This window comes from Desmodus rotundus, chromosome 2 (assembly GCF_022682495.2).
Source record: "Desmodus rotundus isolate HL8 chromosome 2, HLdesRot8A.1, whole genome shotgun sequence".
Taxonomy (NCBI): Eukaryota; Metazoa; Chordata; class Mammalia; order Chiroptera; family Phyllostomidae; genus Desmodus; species Desmodus rotundus.
In genome coordinates this window covers 187,262,843-187,277,384 of record NC_071388.1, presented here as the reverse complement: position 1 = coordinate 187,277,384, position 14,542 = coordinate 187,262,843, and the positions used below count along the sequence as shown (strand labels likewise).

Below are 14,542 nucleotides of genomic sequence, written 5' to 3'. Positions count from 1 at the left end.
TATACTCTAAGAACTCTGAAACACCAATCTAAAAGAACCTATGCACCCCAATGTCCATAGCAGCACAATTTACAATAGCCAAGTACTGGAAGCAACCTAAGTGCCCTTCAGCAAATGAGTGGGTCAAAAAACTATGGTATATTTACACAATGGAATTCTACACAGCAGAGAGAAAGAAGGAGCTTATACCCTTTGCAACAGCATGGATGGAACTGGAGAGCATTATGCTAAGTGAAATAAGCCAGGTGGTCAGGGATAAATACCATATGATCTCACCTTTAACTGGAACATAATAAATAGAAAAAAAAGCAAACAAAATATAACCAGAGACATTGAAGTTAAGAACAATCTAATAATAGCCAGAGGGGTATGGGGAGGGGACAGTGGGGAGAAGGGTTTACAGGAACTACTATAAAGGACACATGGACTAAATCAAGGGGGGGGGTGGAGGCTGGTGAGGGAGGTGGGTTCAGCTGTGGTGGGGTGGAGGGATGGGGAGAAAATGCAGACAACTGTAATTGAATAACAATAAAAAAATTAAAAATAAAATAAAACAAAATAAAATAAAATCAGATACCAGAAAAGAAAAAAAATTAAACAGAAGAGCACTTTTCATACTCAATGTCTACTTCAAAGTTTCATAACCGATGTCTACTTCAATGCTTCATATATTATTGTTATTCCAAAAGCAATATTTGCATCCAAAACAAAATGGTACTTTTAGGAAAATAGATGTCAGTAATTCTTCATGGGTAAGCGATCATTTACAATTTGAAACAAAATGTTGAATTTCAATTTGTCATACTCAATCACTAAAAGAAGCCCTAATTTGCTGAGGTGTATCTTATTGAATGTACCTAATGTTGCCACTATAGATACTAATTGTTAATGTTGGAGTAAGAGTCCTCATCATTATAACACTCACATTTATTTCATTTTAAAGTCAACATGAATTGATAAATTATATGCATTTTAAAAGAAGCATTCTAGAACTTCTACTTCTGGTGTGACGGAGTAGACATATTTCCTCTAATCCTCCCACTAAGTACAACTAAAAACTCTGGACATTATCTATAAAATGAACATAAGATGATTCCAAAAGTGGAAAGCAGAAAGCAGACCAGGGAGGGAACTCAGATCCTGAAGAATAATACAGGAGGAAATTCTCTGGGTTTTATTTTGGTCTCATATATTCCTAGCTTGGATTAGAAACTGGCAAATCCAAAATACCAACAAGCACTACCCCCAAAAAAAAGTGTCAAAAAAAAAAAAACCCTACCCTGCTCCCTATGGCAAAGAAAGGAAAGAGGCAGTCTGGCAGGACAGAGAACTTTTAAACAATAACAGCTTGACCCAAACACCACAGAAAAAAAACAAAGTCCAACCTCCATCTGCATCAGCAAAGGCCAAGTGGGTGGAGGTTTAAGGAGGTGCTGTAAGGAGGTGCCCCTGCACCCTCCCCATGGTAGTTTCAGAGCTAAGTAGAGAGCCGGGACTTCCACCCACATGGGTCTGTAACAAGGCCACTCACTGCCCTCCTACCTCAGGTGCCAGTGGGGACCCTGGACTTCCACCTCAACCTGGCAGTAACAGGGTGTCCCGCTGGGGTGATGTCAGAGAAGACCTAGTGGGAGTCAGTCTAGCAGCCCGAGTCCACCCCACAGTGGTGTGGTGAGAATACATGAGAGCGGAACTCACACCGTCAGCCCTCGGTGACAAGGAGCTCCTCACCTTGGCTGTCAACAGCAGCTGGCTGGGGCACCTAAACTTCTGCCTCCACTGAGAAGTGACAAGGTAAAACTTCTCGGCACATGGGTGCAAATCTGCAGGTAAAGCTGACTTCAGGAGAATAAGAGAATGTAAAATTCATAAGAGCAGGGATTTAGGGGGGTTGCTTTTTTTTTATTCTGTGTATCCCTACTCTACCAATTACTTGTCTTTGCCACACAGTTGGTGCGGAATAGAATGGATGTTGGAGAGGCATAAAAATGCTCAACTTTCTTCATAAGGAGGTTGTGAGGACTAAATAAAATAATGCATATAGAGTGCCTAATTAAGGTCCTTTATAGAGTGAAAACTGTATAAGCCTTAACTACTACCACTGCTATTATCACCAAGTCTATAATTTCAACACTTTCTAAATATATAATATTTGACCAAAATAAATTACTGAAGCAAAAAAAGAGAAAATGCTGAACATGAGAAACCTTGGGCAGAGATCAGGCAGGCCTTTCCCATTCCCAAATGAAGATCTACCATCAACACCATACACAGACCGTAGCAAGAGGCAGATTAGACATATTAGAAAGAAGGAAAATGAATCGATACTGCAGGAGGGGAGATGAAAGTCAAGAACAGAGGCAAGGAACGCGTCTCTGCTTACTGGCAACCTGTCTCCTCCACAGTGAAAGCTTCTTGGAAGATAGAGCCTGCGCAATGAACATAATACTTAGCAGTCCAATGCATTTTACTACATTGAAAATGAAGATACCTCGGGAGGAAGAATTTTAATGGAAGGACACCTCCTTATATTCACAGAAATGACAACTTCTACTCAGTCTACAGTGTTTGTGCTGGTTTAGCAGCAAGGACTGCTATGCGTATTTACTCTACAAGTATTTGTTGAGGCCATCCATGGGGAAGACACTATCTACAGGCACTATGCCTCCGGCCCTGAGGAGGCCAGGAGGTACGATATGGCTCTCGGGCACTTAGTACACGTTTACCATGAGTGGTACAAAAAACACAATAGACTCAGAAACAAAATGCAGTTGCTACTATGTTACCAACCTCATGGAAGTAGAGTCTGCTGTACCTTTCAGATGGATTGTAAAGGGCATTTTCGAGACTACAGGAAAGCCCCATTCATCTACTCAAAGTTTCATCTAATTCTCAGATGTCTCTACTATATCACTAAGTTCAATTAATCAACACGAACATTGTGCTTACGTTTTGCTTCCGTGTGTCCAGGGCCACACCACACTGAATGCAGCCGGTCTCACCTGATCTCAGAAGTTTGTCTTTGGGACTATCCGAAGCTTCTGGATGATGTGTCTTACAGACTTTAGTCATCCAGAAACTGAGATGCCAGAAGGTACGATGAGAGAAGTTCCATCTAGGTACTCATTCCAGGCACGAGTGCCCTTCTGAAGGCTGAGTCTCCTGTGGGGCAGGCAAAGGCTGTGCAAGCTTAGACATAGCCCATGACCATAGTCTTGGATTAAATGCATTGTCAACCACAATCTTAATCTCAAAAAATGTTTTTAAAAATAACTGAAAAACTTTTTCTCGTAGAAAACAGAGTTGGCCTGATTATATAAGTAGGAAAATGACAGGTAGTATAAATTATTCTCATTTAGGAAATTTCAGCCAGTTTGCATTTCGATGTAAAGGGTTTCAATAAGGAGAGGCGGAAGTCTGCCCTCAGGCATTTTCATTACCGTACAAGATGGTCCCAGTCTTGTCACAAAAATATTCTGGCCAAAGAGTATTAAACAACATTTTTGTTCGTGACATATTTTAATTTTTTATCAACCTGTATCTTATTATTAACAGAAGTATTTGGTTTATTTGCTAATTCAAGCAGCAATATATTATAGCCCTTCTACCTGTAATCACATAAACATCAATATTTAATAAGCATCTACTGGGTACAATGCTGTAGAAAAATTACTAGGAATCTGTTTTTTCAACTAGCCCAGTATCTGTGGCAGAAGCTCAATGCAACTAATATGAAATTTTTTAAAGAAATAATATACTTACGACTTTAAAATAAATATGCACACTGTCATTCAAAACTCCTATTCTAGCCTACGTGTAACAACCTAACACAATTAACAATGATGTTACATCTATTAAAAGCCTAGAGCAAATATTGTATTTAACAATTAATCTTCAGCCGTCCTATGGAGGTAACAAACAAGATAAGATGTCTGCACTGATAACTATCATTCAACGGTGTGCTGGGAGTTCTGGCTAATCCAATACAATAAGAAAAAAATGAAAGAAAAAGCAGAGACAGACACTGGAGAAAAGTGTTACTGTTCAAGAATAAGCTTAGTAGGTATGAATCAATCAATAAAAATAACAGAGATCACCTCTACCAGCTGTAATCAGAAAATGTAATAGAAATTGTGATAACGACAATGGCGACGATGACAACAAGGAGGAGGACAGTGATGACAACAATGATGGCCAACACTCACAGTAAGCAAACTCTGTGACAGGCACTGTGTCACATGCTTCTCCTGAGGTGTGCGGGTAATCCACACACCAACACAGTGAATGCGGCATTAGTTCATCACTGTTCTGTACGTGAAGAAACTGAGTTTTTGAGATGTTACATAATGGCTAAAAGAGTAAGTGACAGATTCCAAACTCTGTTTCTGATAAAGTCCATAACCTTAACCATTTTGCATAGTAGCTTCCCCCTCTGGAAAGCTATGGTTTACTTTATTTGAGAATCAGCCAAGGGGATGATTGCCAAGCTCAACCCTTAGCCTGCCTGCCTGCCAGTTATCAGATAAGAACCCCCCCGGAAAGGGACTCTCTCAGAGGCCTGCTCTGCCAGCTGCACTTGTCTCTCTGTCTTCAAGACCAGACGCAGCTTCCACTGTGTCATCTGAACCCCTGGCTGCCATCTCTGCCCTTTACAACAGAACGACCTTTTTAAAATTAAAACTTAAGTAAATGATTAGAGATGAGTTCCAAGTGGGATCAAAGAGGATGAATTTTCTTGGAATGAAAGAAATAAAAATTAGCCTATTCAAACATTGATGGAGAGCCTACCACCCAAAGGCACCACGCTCATTGTCACAGGGAGTTCCAATTGTTTACTAGCCTCTTTGCCCGGTGGATTTATAGTTCAGAGGCAATATTACAGAAAACCATCTACATGCTCTTTCCCATCAAGTTGACTGGCCCTTCTAATTCCACTTTTCTCTCTGTGAGAATATTATTCACACATGTGGCTTCAGGTAGTCCCTGCAAAGTAATGATGCTAAATCCAAGGCTTTTCTCGAGCTCCATAATCCAATATCCAACCTCCTACTAAATGTATCACAGGCTCCTCACCCTCAGCTCACCTAGAAATATTACTCTTCAGACCGGCCCTGACCAACCCTCCTTCAGTTGAATACACCTTCTGTCTCTGGATTCCATCTGCCTTGTCGCATCTCCATTTGTGCAAGGACACACTAGCGACCGTCAGGATGGCTGCACTGCCTTCGGATCAATTGCTCTGTCTTCAGATAACTTCTTCAGTGGGGGAGATAGGCTTTAATCAAGTACTCATACTAATAAATGTAAAGTTAAAACCTCTATTAGTACCATGAGTAAAATGTCAAATGTCAAACAGGCTCTGCAGGGGAAACGACAAGTAGAAGGAAGAGTTGCAGGCAGACAGAACAGCCTTGCAAAGTTCACACACACACACACACACACACACCATTTAAAAGCCTACAGTGGCTCCCAATCGTGTTCAGACATCATCTTACTGCATTAATAATAACTATTCCATCAAAAAGTCCTTATTAATTGGCTCTTGGAACAAGAGAAAAGAGCTGATGTTTTCATTAGCAGACACCTTAAGGCTTTTATCTGCTTGTATACCTCTATTTTTTTCAATTACAGTTTGTTTTTATGCTTTTAAATTCAATACTCTCACACATTCTCTGAGGTGAATGAGATTACTTTCCCCGTTTTAGAATGGAGGAAATGGAGACACAAAGGGGTGAAAGGAAAGTCACATTGCCATTAAAAAATTTAAAGAGCAACTTAGAGGAAAGACAAAACAGAGGGGAAAGAAAGGAGATGATTTCCAGAAAATGGCAAAACCAACTGAAGCTCAGGACAGGAAATAATATGGACTGTGTGAATGTTAGTTGAAAGTGCTCCAACTTTCCTCACAATGAACTGAGAAAGTTCTGAGGAAGTGAGACCTACTCTCTGTACACTGCCAAGGAAAAGCCACCTGTGGCTCCCATCCGTCTTGCTGCTCCTGGGTCCCTGGGGCTGAAAGGACCACCCACAATTAGAGCAGTCACCAAGAAGTCCACCCCCTCAGGGGTACCAGGTCTCCCCATAACCAGAAGACAAATGGAAACAGTCCTGGCTGCCAACAGGGAAGAACAAGCCAACCATCAGACCTTTGACTACAACAGGGCTCACGGCAATAAGCACAGCATGGAGCAGTCAGCAGTGAGTTTCATTTTACTGTGCCGAGGGTAGTCCCCTAGCCCACCATCTTGGAGAAACTGCCCACGTCCCAGTTGTGTCCTCTTTTTAAATCTACCAGTAAGGCTTGTTGGTAATTCCACCTATTACCAACATAATTTCCAAATAATACAAGAGATCGAGACAGAGAGTGCAGGCTCACTTGCTTTATTTGTTACCTGACCCTTTACCTCTATACTCCACTCCTAATTCTCTACCTTCCCATATCCAACCATTTATACGAAATACCTATACACGTATACCTTTTATCTGAACACGTCTGTGTGCATGTACTTTAATTACGTAGATGGTATTGTGTCACCTGTCTCATTTGTCTGTGCCCTCCTATGTCCTGTTTTAAAGATCTTATTCATGCTGCTTTGCACACATTGAATCAATTGCTTTTTATTGTCCTCAACTCTCTAACACCAGAGAATTACTGCAATAATCATCATGGGCTTGTGTCACCAAGAAATTCCTCCGGATCTCTACCCAGGGGTGGCTACTGCTGAGAGGAAGGTGTGTGCATACATAACGCAGCTAAGCAGCGCCCAGCTGACCTCCACCATGAGGCCCCAGTCTGAGGGGTGGGCTCCAGACTGAAAGCCAGAGTGCGAATCATGACTCTTCAGCCACGGGACTTGAGAACATTATCTAAAATCTCTTGGCCCCCTCTTCTCATTTATAAAATGTGCCCATCTCATAAAGTTTCTATGAGAATTAAATGGGATAATAATAGATTAAAATGCTTAGCACAGAATTTGGCACATGTTAAGTAAGTTCCTGTCATCACACTATCAGTTTTTTCCCACCCTGTTAAGAGATTTTGGATTTTCCCGTAGACTATGAATCTTCACACCGGAACGTCGGTAGAACGCATCCTCCTCCACACACAGAATGAGAAAAGAGAGGTCAAGTTTAACACCCAGGGAGGTGGCATGTTATCAAAAGAAGAATGTGAACTCGGCTTTCTGGGTTCCCAGGATAGTGCCCCTTCCCCTGCACGGGAATGTCCATGCAGCACTGGGATTCCACTGAGGCAAAAATAAGCAATAACTAGAAAAAACAACACCTGCCCGTGGGTGACTGCTCACACCTGGTACTCTGTGGAACTTACTGCTTCTGCTCAGTATGTCAGTAGCTTCTGGGAATTTTTTCTAGCTGTGCTGATTGATTTGTTCTCACTTCCCGGCACACGCACTGTCTGAGAGCCACACGATCTGTTGTCAGGGAGCCTGGAGAAGGTGACCGAGTCACGTGGGGTCAGCCCAGCAAAGCCAATGTTGTTCCTTGATAATTCCGTAAGGGGGGTAGCCATGGATGGGTACCACGGAGATGGTCCTTCAAGAAAGACCAGCCATTGGTCTGTAAGGAGTGCAGTTGGCCACCAGCCCCCAGCTGTATTGCTTTCAAACATCTGTCTGAGGCCTGCAGCCAAGTCTGTGATCTTATAAACAACCCCAGCCGACCACTGAGCACAGCGGGAGTGCTAGGGCCTGGCCAGTTTATCACCACATAGGACTCCTGCAATGGACTAACTTTGTCCCAGAGCTCTCCATGGGGTTGGCCATGACTTTGTCAGATTTGCACCCTGCTCTGAGGCTCCCCCTATCCAATCCTGCCTCTGTACCCTTTTATCTCTCATGGGTATTACCCCCCAATATACCCACTGCAGCCCTAATTCCATTTTAGAGTCTCATTTAGGAGGATCCACTGACACAGCAAAGAAAATGCAGAAAATACTACTATGAATACTATACTCATATCGTGGTCCTCATTACCGTGTGGTACCTGACTTTAGGAAATATATTGCTGGGCTCTGTAGTGATGCCTGATGCGTGAATGAATGAGTTTTGAACTGTGCATTGAGTCAAAGGCAACGTCTTTACCAACAAAAAACCACAGAAATTTTTTAAGCAATTGACAAGTACCAGTCTATGTTATCTATTTTGTGATGTGATCCAATGTCTATTGAATATTATAGAATTATTCCACACACGCCAATTCTGCTTGGATGAGCTCTCTTTGTTGTTCTAGCACTAGAACAAAAACTTGCTAAATATACGTATGTATTAGCTGGCAGTGAAGATGAAGAAACTGAAGATCAGAGAAGTTGTCAATGTCAATCACTTTAACTTTCAGATTTTAAGTGCCAAAATGTAATATATTATCACAAATTGCCATTTCATATAATTCTTAACCTATAAATGTAAATGAAAATCACTTTAAACCAATGGGTCCCAGCCAGAGGCAATTTTGCCTGTAAAGGGACATTTGACAATATCTAGAGACACTTTTGCTGTCACAACTGGGCAGCAGGGTGGGGGGGATGCTATTGGAATCTAGTGGAAAGAGAACAGGGATGCTGCTCAGTATCCTACACTGTACAAGACGAACCCACAACAAAGAATTATACAGCCCACAATGGTGACAGTGCCAGGTTGAGAAACCTTGGTTTAAGATTATAGAAAATAAGGTTTACTATCCTGATTGTTTTATTGAAATCTAAAAGTAACAGAAATATTCTGTCCATAGTCCCATAGTGATTTGTTGTTGTTGTTGTACTAATGAATATTTTCCTGTTTTCTTAGAAAACATAATCTAGAACACTGAGTAAAATAAATGGTTAGCATTCACTTGCCTTTTATACAAGGAAGCAGTGTGTTCAAGCATATTATTCAAATATCTTAGGAGACAGAAATACAGGAAGTACATCAGAGATCACCAGAGTTCTATAACTATCACCAAAATCTTAGGGGTTTTTTTTCAATTTGGTCATGTTACTTCTGTTGGTGAAATTTTTCAAATTTAAGTATACCACACTCTTAAGCATCCATTGCTAATCTTTTTTTTAACTGAACTTATTGGGATGACATTAGTTAATACAATTATATAGGTTTCAGGTGTACAGTTCTATAACGCATCATGTGTATATTGTATTGTGTGCTCACCACCCCAATTCGAGTCTCTTCCATCACCATTATCCCCCCTTTACTCTCCTCTCACCCCCCTTCCCCTCTGGTAATCACCATGCTGTTGTCTGTGACTATGAGTCTTTTTTTATTCTTAATCCCTTCACAGTTTTCATGCAGCCCCACAATCCCCTCCACTCTGACAGCTAATCTTATTAATCTATGTATAACACACACATTATTTGATTTTTTTAAAACAGAACAAGTTTACAGAAATATCCTGGTCGTGTTAGGTAAAGCCCAGTATTTAACAGGGCACTATTTCCTTTCATTTTTGTGGTTATGTGGTTAAAAAACAATTGCACTTTTAGTATAATTGTAATTTAAATTGGTCATCTGAAAGCCAATAACATAGTATTAAGTTTATATAGTATCAGTGCATAAATCTATGCCTAATTTTCTCACTGTGAAGGAATTTAAAAGAAAAGAAAAAAAAACTAGGGCTTTTATTCGATGGTCAAGACGCGCCCCCTACCGAACAGAAGGGAGTAATAACATTGATTCAGTTTAAAGTCACGGCTCTCTTAAAACTGCATTACACCCACCCATCTCCTCGTAGTTCATCTTAAGAGCTGAGTGTAAACTCTAGATTTTATTTGACACAAGAAAAATGTACAGATGAAATGTGACCTACACATGCGAGAGGCTCCCTTGTAAAAGTCCAGAAAATCTCTAAGGATATTAGCACACTATGAAATCACAACCACCATCTATCCTTAACATTAACAACTGAGCTTTATTTGGAGATATTTTTTCTGTCTAGTCTTTTTGCTTTGAAAATACGTGATTTTGTACCAAGGAAGGCCAGTTAGCCTTTCAGATAGTGTAACGATCCTTGAAGTTTAAGTTCTCAAAAAGTGAAGGTAAATTGCCAGCAGACAAAAATAATTTGGATTAATTAAATGGGGGCAAAGGCGACTAGGCGTCAGAAAAGTTCCTTCACTTCCCAGACTAGCCCTCGCGATCCAGAATCCCATTGCTCCTAAATACCCCCTTACTGTGCATCTGTCAAGATGCTGGTCTGAACAGTGCCCGCCCCAGGACATCAGTCAAAGCATATCTTTGTAGCTCCACTAAAGTGTGTGTGTGTGTGTGTGTGTGTGTGTGTGTGTGTGTGTGTGTGTGTGTTAGCGTGAGCTCCTCGGTCTCGGTCTTCGTCTACCTGATTCCGAGTCCAGCCGGAGGTTCGGAGAAGCAGGTGCTGCGGGTCCCGGGCTCTTACCTGGGCTCCGGCGAGGAGGCAGCCGCCGAGCAGCAGCCACCCCCAGACGTGTGGCGACGCCCCCGGCCGGGCCATGCCCGGAGCCTCCCGAGCGGGAAGCAGGACCGGGAGCAGTTCCGCGCTCGAAATTGAGGAGCGCGGGGCAAACTTATGGTACCGAGCGCGGCGCCGCTGCGGAGGCCGGGCCTGGGGCCACCTGGCCGGGGACGCCCGGGGCCGAGCTGCCGGTGCCCGCTTGTCTGGGATCCGGGTCCTGCCACGCGGCTGCTCCCGGCTTGGTGCGGTCTTCTGGGGAAGGCTGATCGCATCCCGGCCAGGACTGTCACACCACAGCCCCAGGCGGAGAGGGTTGGCCCTGGCGCCCCCTGCGGGAGCAGCGGGGAGGCGCTCGCGCTCCTCCTTGGAGTCACCGGGTCCCGCGGCCCAGGGGACCCCTAGGGCAGCGGATCCAGAGCGCTGCTAACGCCACGCACAACTCGCACCATCTCTGATTCCCTCCATTCTGCCCTGATCCCAGCGCCCCGTCTGTAGGGGCGCCCTAGGGCCTCGGGCAGTAGTCCCAAAGTTCCCCACCGTCCAGACGTGCGCTGACCACCAGCCACCGGAGGCACCGGACCACGCTTTCAAAGGTTTCCGCGGCCAGGCGCTTTTTGCATCTGCGACTGTGCGCCCAACAGTCTCTACAGCTCTCTAAATTTCTCTGCTAGCTTTCTCTTCTACTATGGTAATACTCGTGTGTGTGTGTGTGTGTGTGTGTGTGTGTGTGTATGAGAGAGAGAGACAGAGACAGAGACAGAGAAAGAGAGAAATGCTACTCCACCAGAAATCTCTCAGTCAAAATTCTTTGTATTATTTTGTGAGTTTTGGATTCAGGCATTGAAGAAAGACAACTGATATTCTTTAACAGGTTTTGTGTGTGTGTGTGTGTAAACACCTTCGTTTGAGGCAATGACTGCTCCTCTATTTTTCTTAAAGGCATAATCACCAAGACGCCAGAGACCTTGCTTTACAGCAATTTGAGCTGAAGAATGTTCAGTCTCCTAGGATCTGATACCGTTAGGAAGGAGTGATTCCCACAGGTAAATCACACTAATTCCCTCATCTCCTCCTTGCAGTGAGGATCTGAGACCTGTCACCATCAGCTGTCATTTGTGTGCCAAAGTGAAAACTGGGTTTGCTTTTAAGACGTCTAGATTATTAATGGCTGGCTAGCTCTGAAACACTAGAAAGGGATGGCTTTTATTTCTGTCTACATGTCTGAAAATGTCCATGCCTACCTCTATTTTAATAGCATTGCTTACATTATGTATTGTATGTATTATATCATCTCATATGCTTTTTGGAAGTAGCCAGATCTAAATAACACAACATGCACTCACAGGTATATACCTGCAAAATTACCAAATAAAGTTCACTTTCCACTTATTCTACCAAAGATTTAAGGTTTTGTGGGGTGTGTGTGCTCTTTTTCAAAATAGAGCCCTCTGTAGTCACTATTAGCTAAAAGTGTTCAGTTTGCATAAATTACTTAGAATTATTACCTGTTACTTTACTGTACTCAAGCAGGAAAATAATGGTTAATAGTAATAATACCTATTGATAACATTTATTTGGTGCTTTATTACATTCAGTTACTCTTCTAGGTACTTTAGATAAAATTAATCTTTATATTAACCCTGTGAGACAGGCTTTATTACTGTATTTATAGATGAGTAAGTAGACACTGAGTCACTTACCAAGTTCTAGATATCCTACTCAGTAGCATCTGTTCTCCTATTTATACAGTAGTATGATTGCAGTGTTTTCATGCTTCCTAGGCCTCGCTGAACACTTGTCCAGCTGGTTTGTTCCTTTTATTTCTTTGTTTGTTCCACCTCCCACAACTCAATAAAAATTCCCTGTGCATTACAGCAATGCTTCTGAGCCAGGGCAATTTTGTCTTCCAGGGGACATCTGGCGACGTCTGGAGACACTTTCGGTTGTGTCACATTTTGAGTGTGTCACACTACATGTTACTGGCATGTAGTGGACAGAATCCAGAAAGGCCACTAAGCATCTGACAATTCACGGGACAGCCTTTCCAGACAGAGAAACAGCTGTCCCAAAATACCAAGTGACAAAGTGGAAAACCCCTGCATTATGGCCAAAAGGGCAGCCACACCTAGTAGCTGTTTGTAAACGAGACAGTCAGTGAGGCCTGAGAAGCCTGTACGCTGGAACTTACCATCAATATCCGTACGACTCACATTATCCAAGTGGTCCATTCATACAAACAGGTATAAATCCACAGGCTCTAGACTGGTTAAGGCCATATTAAACTATAGTAAATGAACACGGTTAAGTAAAGTTAAAAAATAATAACACAAATTGCTGTGACATCAGTATGTTTGGGATCTTTGACATAAAATACATAATTGCTTTTAGTATGCATAAATTTGGAATAATTAGGTAACAGTATTCCCAAACATAACTTTAAAAAAAAAACTTGTGTGGAGTAACCCATGAAATCTCTTGGCAAATGACATCTCATCAATCCTTAAAAGCAATGAAAGACAGGCAGCAGTATCGGTCACCCCCACTCTTAAATGAAAAACCAGGGCCTTGGTGCTAAGGGGACTCAACCCAAGCAAATCCCAGTCCTGGGGCAGTTACAGTTATTCTGGAGAAGTTTTGTTTTGTTTTCTTTGCTGTGGCTCATTTGTTAGTTTGTTTTTGTCTTTCGTAGGTCCACTGTGTCTCATACCAACCACCTGCCTCTGAATTGGCTGACCTGCTTGTTAGAATGCACATTCTTGGGCTTTACCTCACACCTGCTGAATCCCAGTCTCCACGGCTGGGGTTCAGGAATCTGCCTTTTAACAAGCTCCTGGGCGACTCTTCCACAAGATAAAGTTTGGCACCCCTGTCTGTGCCAAACAGACAGCGCCCTCACCGTATGAGGGCACTAAAAGGTAATGTAAAAAATACAATACAAAGATTTAAAAAATGAAGGTAATCCAATCAGTTAAATAAATAAATAAATAAAATCCCCCAGTTCTGTGTCCTGAGGGATGACATGAAGTAGCATGCAACCTACCACCGAGTAGCATGGGTGTGAATTCTCGCTCTGGCATTTCCTCCCTGTGTAATCCTGGGCAAATTAAATTATAACCTTTCTTTATCTTAATCTCCTCAATTGTAAAATGGAGAAAATAAGAGTACTTCCCTCAGAAGTTTGTTAGAAAAGTTCAATGAGTTAATTCACAAACATAAAGCAGTGAAACAATGTCTCATCCAGGAAAAAACGCACAGTAATTGTAATCATGATTAGTGTGGTGGTGGTGGTGGTTTTGTTATAAATAATTGTAGTCTTGTGACCATGGCCCCTGAAACTGAGCCCCACGTCATATGTGGTGAGTTTGAATTTTCCTATTTATGTAGAAGAACACTGTCTATATTTAGCATAGCAAATCTTTTTTCAGTGTAAATACCAAAGTGTTTCCCCAACTTTACTTTTGGCCTAATTTGTGTATTTAAACATTTGTAATGTTTAATCAGCACAGAAAATTTTTTTAAAAATACTTTTATGTATCTAAATCTATCAACCTTTTACAGTTTCTTCCTCAGCTTTGAGACCAAGAAAGAAACTGCATTCTGAAACTTAGAACATCTTCCATCAGATCTTTTTCTAGTTCTTTCCTACTATTTCAAAATCCCACATTTTAAAGTATTGGGTTTTTTTAATGGTGACTCCACAATTTCTGCATCATTTATTAAACGGTCCATCTTTTTAACATGGAAGATATTTTGAAGGGAGGTAGGGAACCAAAATTTGCTCTATTGGCTCTAAAATCACAACTCAAGCTCCACATAATGCCGCGATACTAGAAAAGGCTTAGAAATCGAAGCAGGGTTTGCAGATGGTTTAATAGAGCTCTCCATTTTATCCAAATTCCATTCATCAAACCCAGGTAATAAAGGGCCCTGGCAACCACTTGGCAATGTTTCTTCTGAGTATCTGTTACATTTTAAAATCTATAAGAAATGAGTCCTCCAAAGCTCCATCCTGAGGAGTGTCTGGCTAGAAGTCAGGAAGTAGGCAGATAGCAGCAGGCAACCGCCTGGCCATTTAAACACAGGAATCGAGCAGGTGTCC

The 14,542-nt window shown here is 42.0% G+C and overlaps 1 protein-coding gene and 1 long non-coding RNA gene across 4 annotated transcripts in view; one reads left to right on the top strand and one right to left on the bottom strand.

The window, feature by feature from the left end:
• PTH2R (parathyroid hormone 2 receptor) overlaps positions 1 to 10,541 on the bottom strand; it is a 62,218-nt gene extending 51,677 nt beyond the window's left edge. For 2 of the 3 annotated variants that reach the window (XR_006655969.3, XM_024564265.3), the window contains exon 1: positions 10,408 to 10,541. Coding sequence is in view for 1 of the 3 variants with exons in the window: in XM_024564265.3 (XP_024420033.1) it covers positions 10,408 to 10,482 (75 nt within the window). In the remaining 2 variants the exon portion in view is untranslated. The remainder of the gene's footprint in view (positions 1 to 10,407) is intronic. The other variant, XM_071220697.1, reaches the window with a different exon arrangement.
• Positions 10,542 to 10,992: 451 nt separating this feature from the next.
• On the top strand, positions 10,993 to 13,391 carry LOC128780275 (uncharacterized). Its single transcript, XR_008426210.1, has 3 exons — positions 10,993 to 11,131; positions 11,383 to 11,486; positions 13,133 to 13,391. It is a non-coding gene; the product is annotated as an uncharacterized lncRNA (long non-coding RNA).
• The last annotated feature ends 1,151 nt before the right edge of the window (positions 13,392 to 14,542 follow it).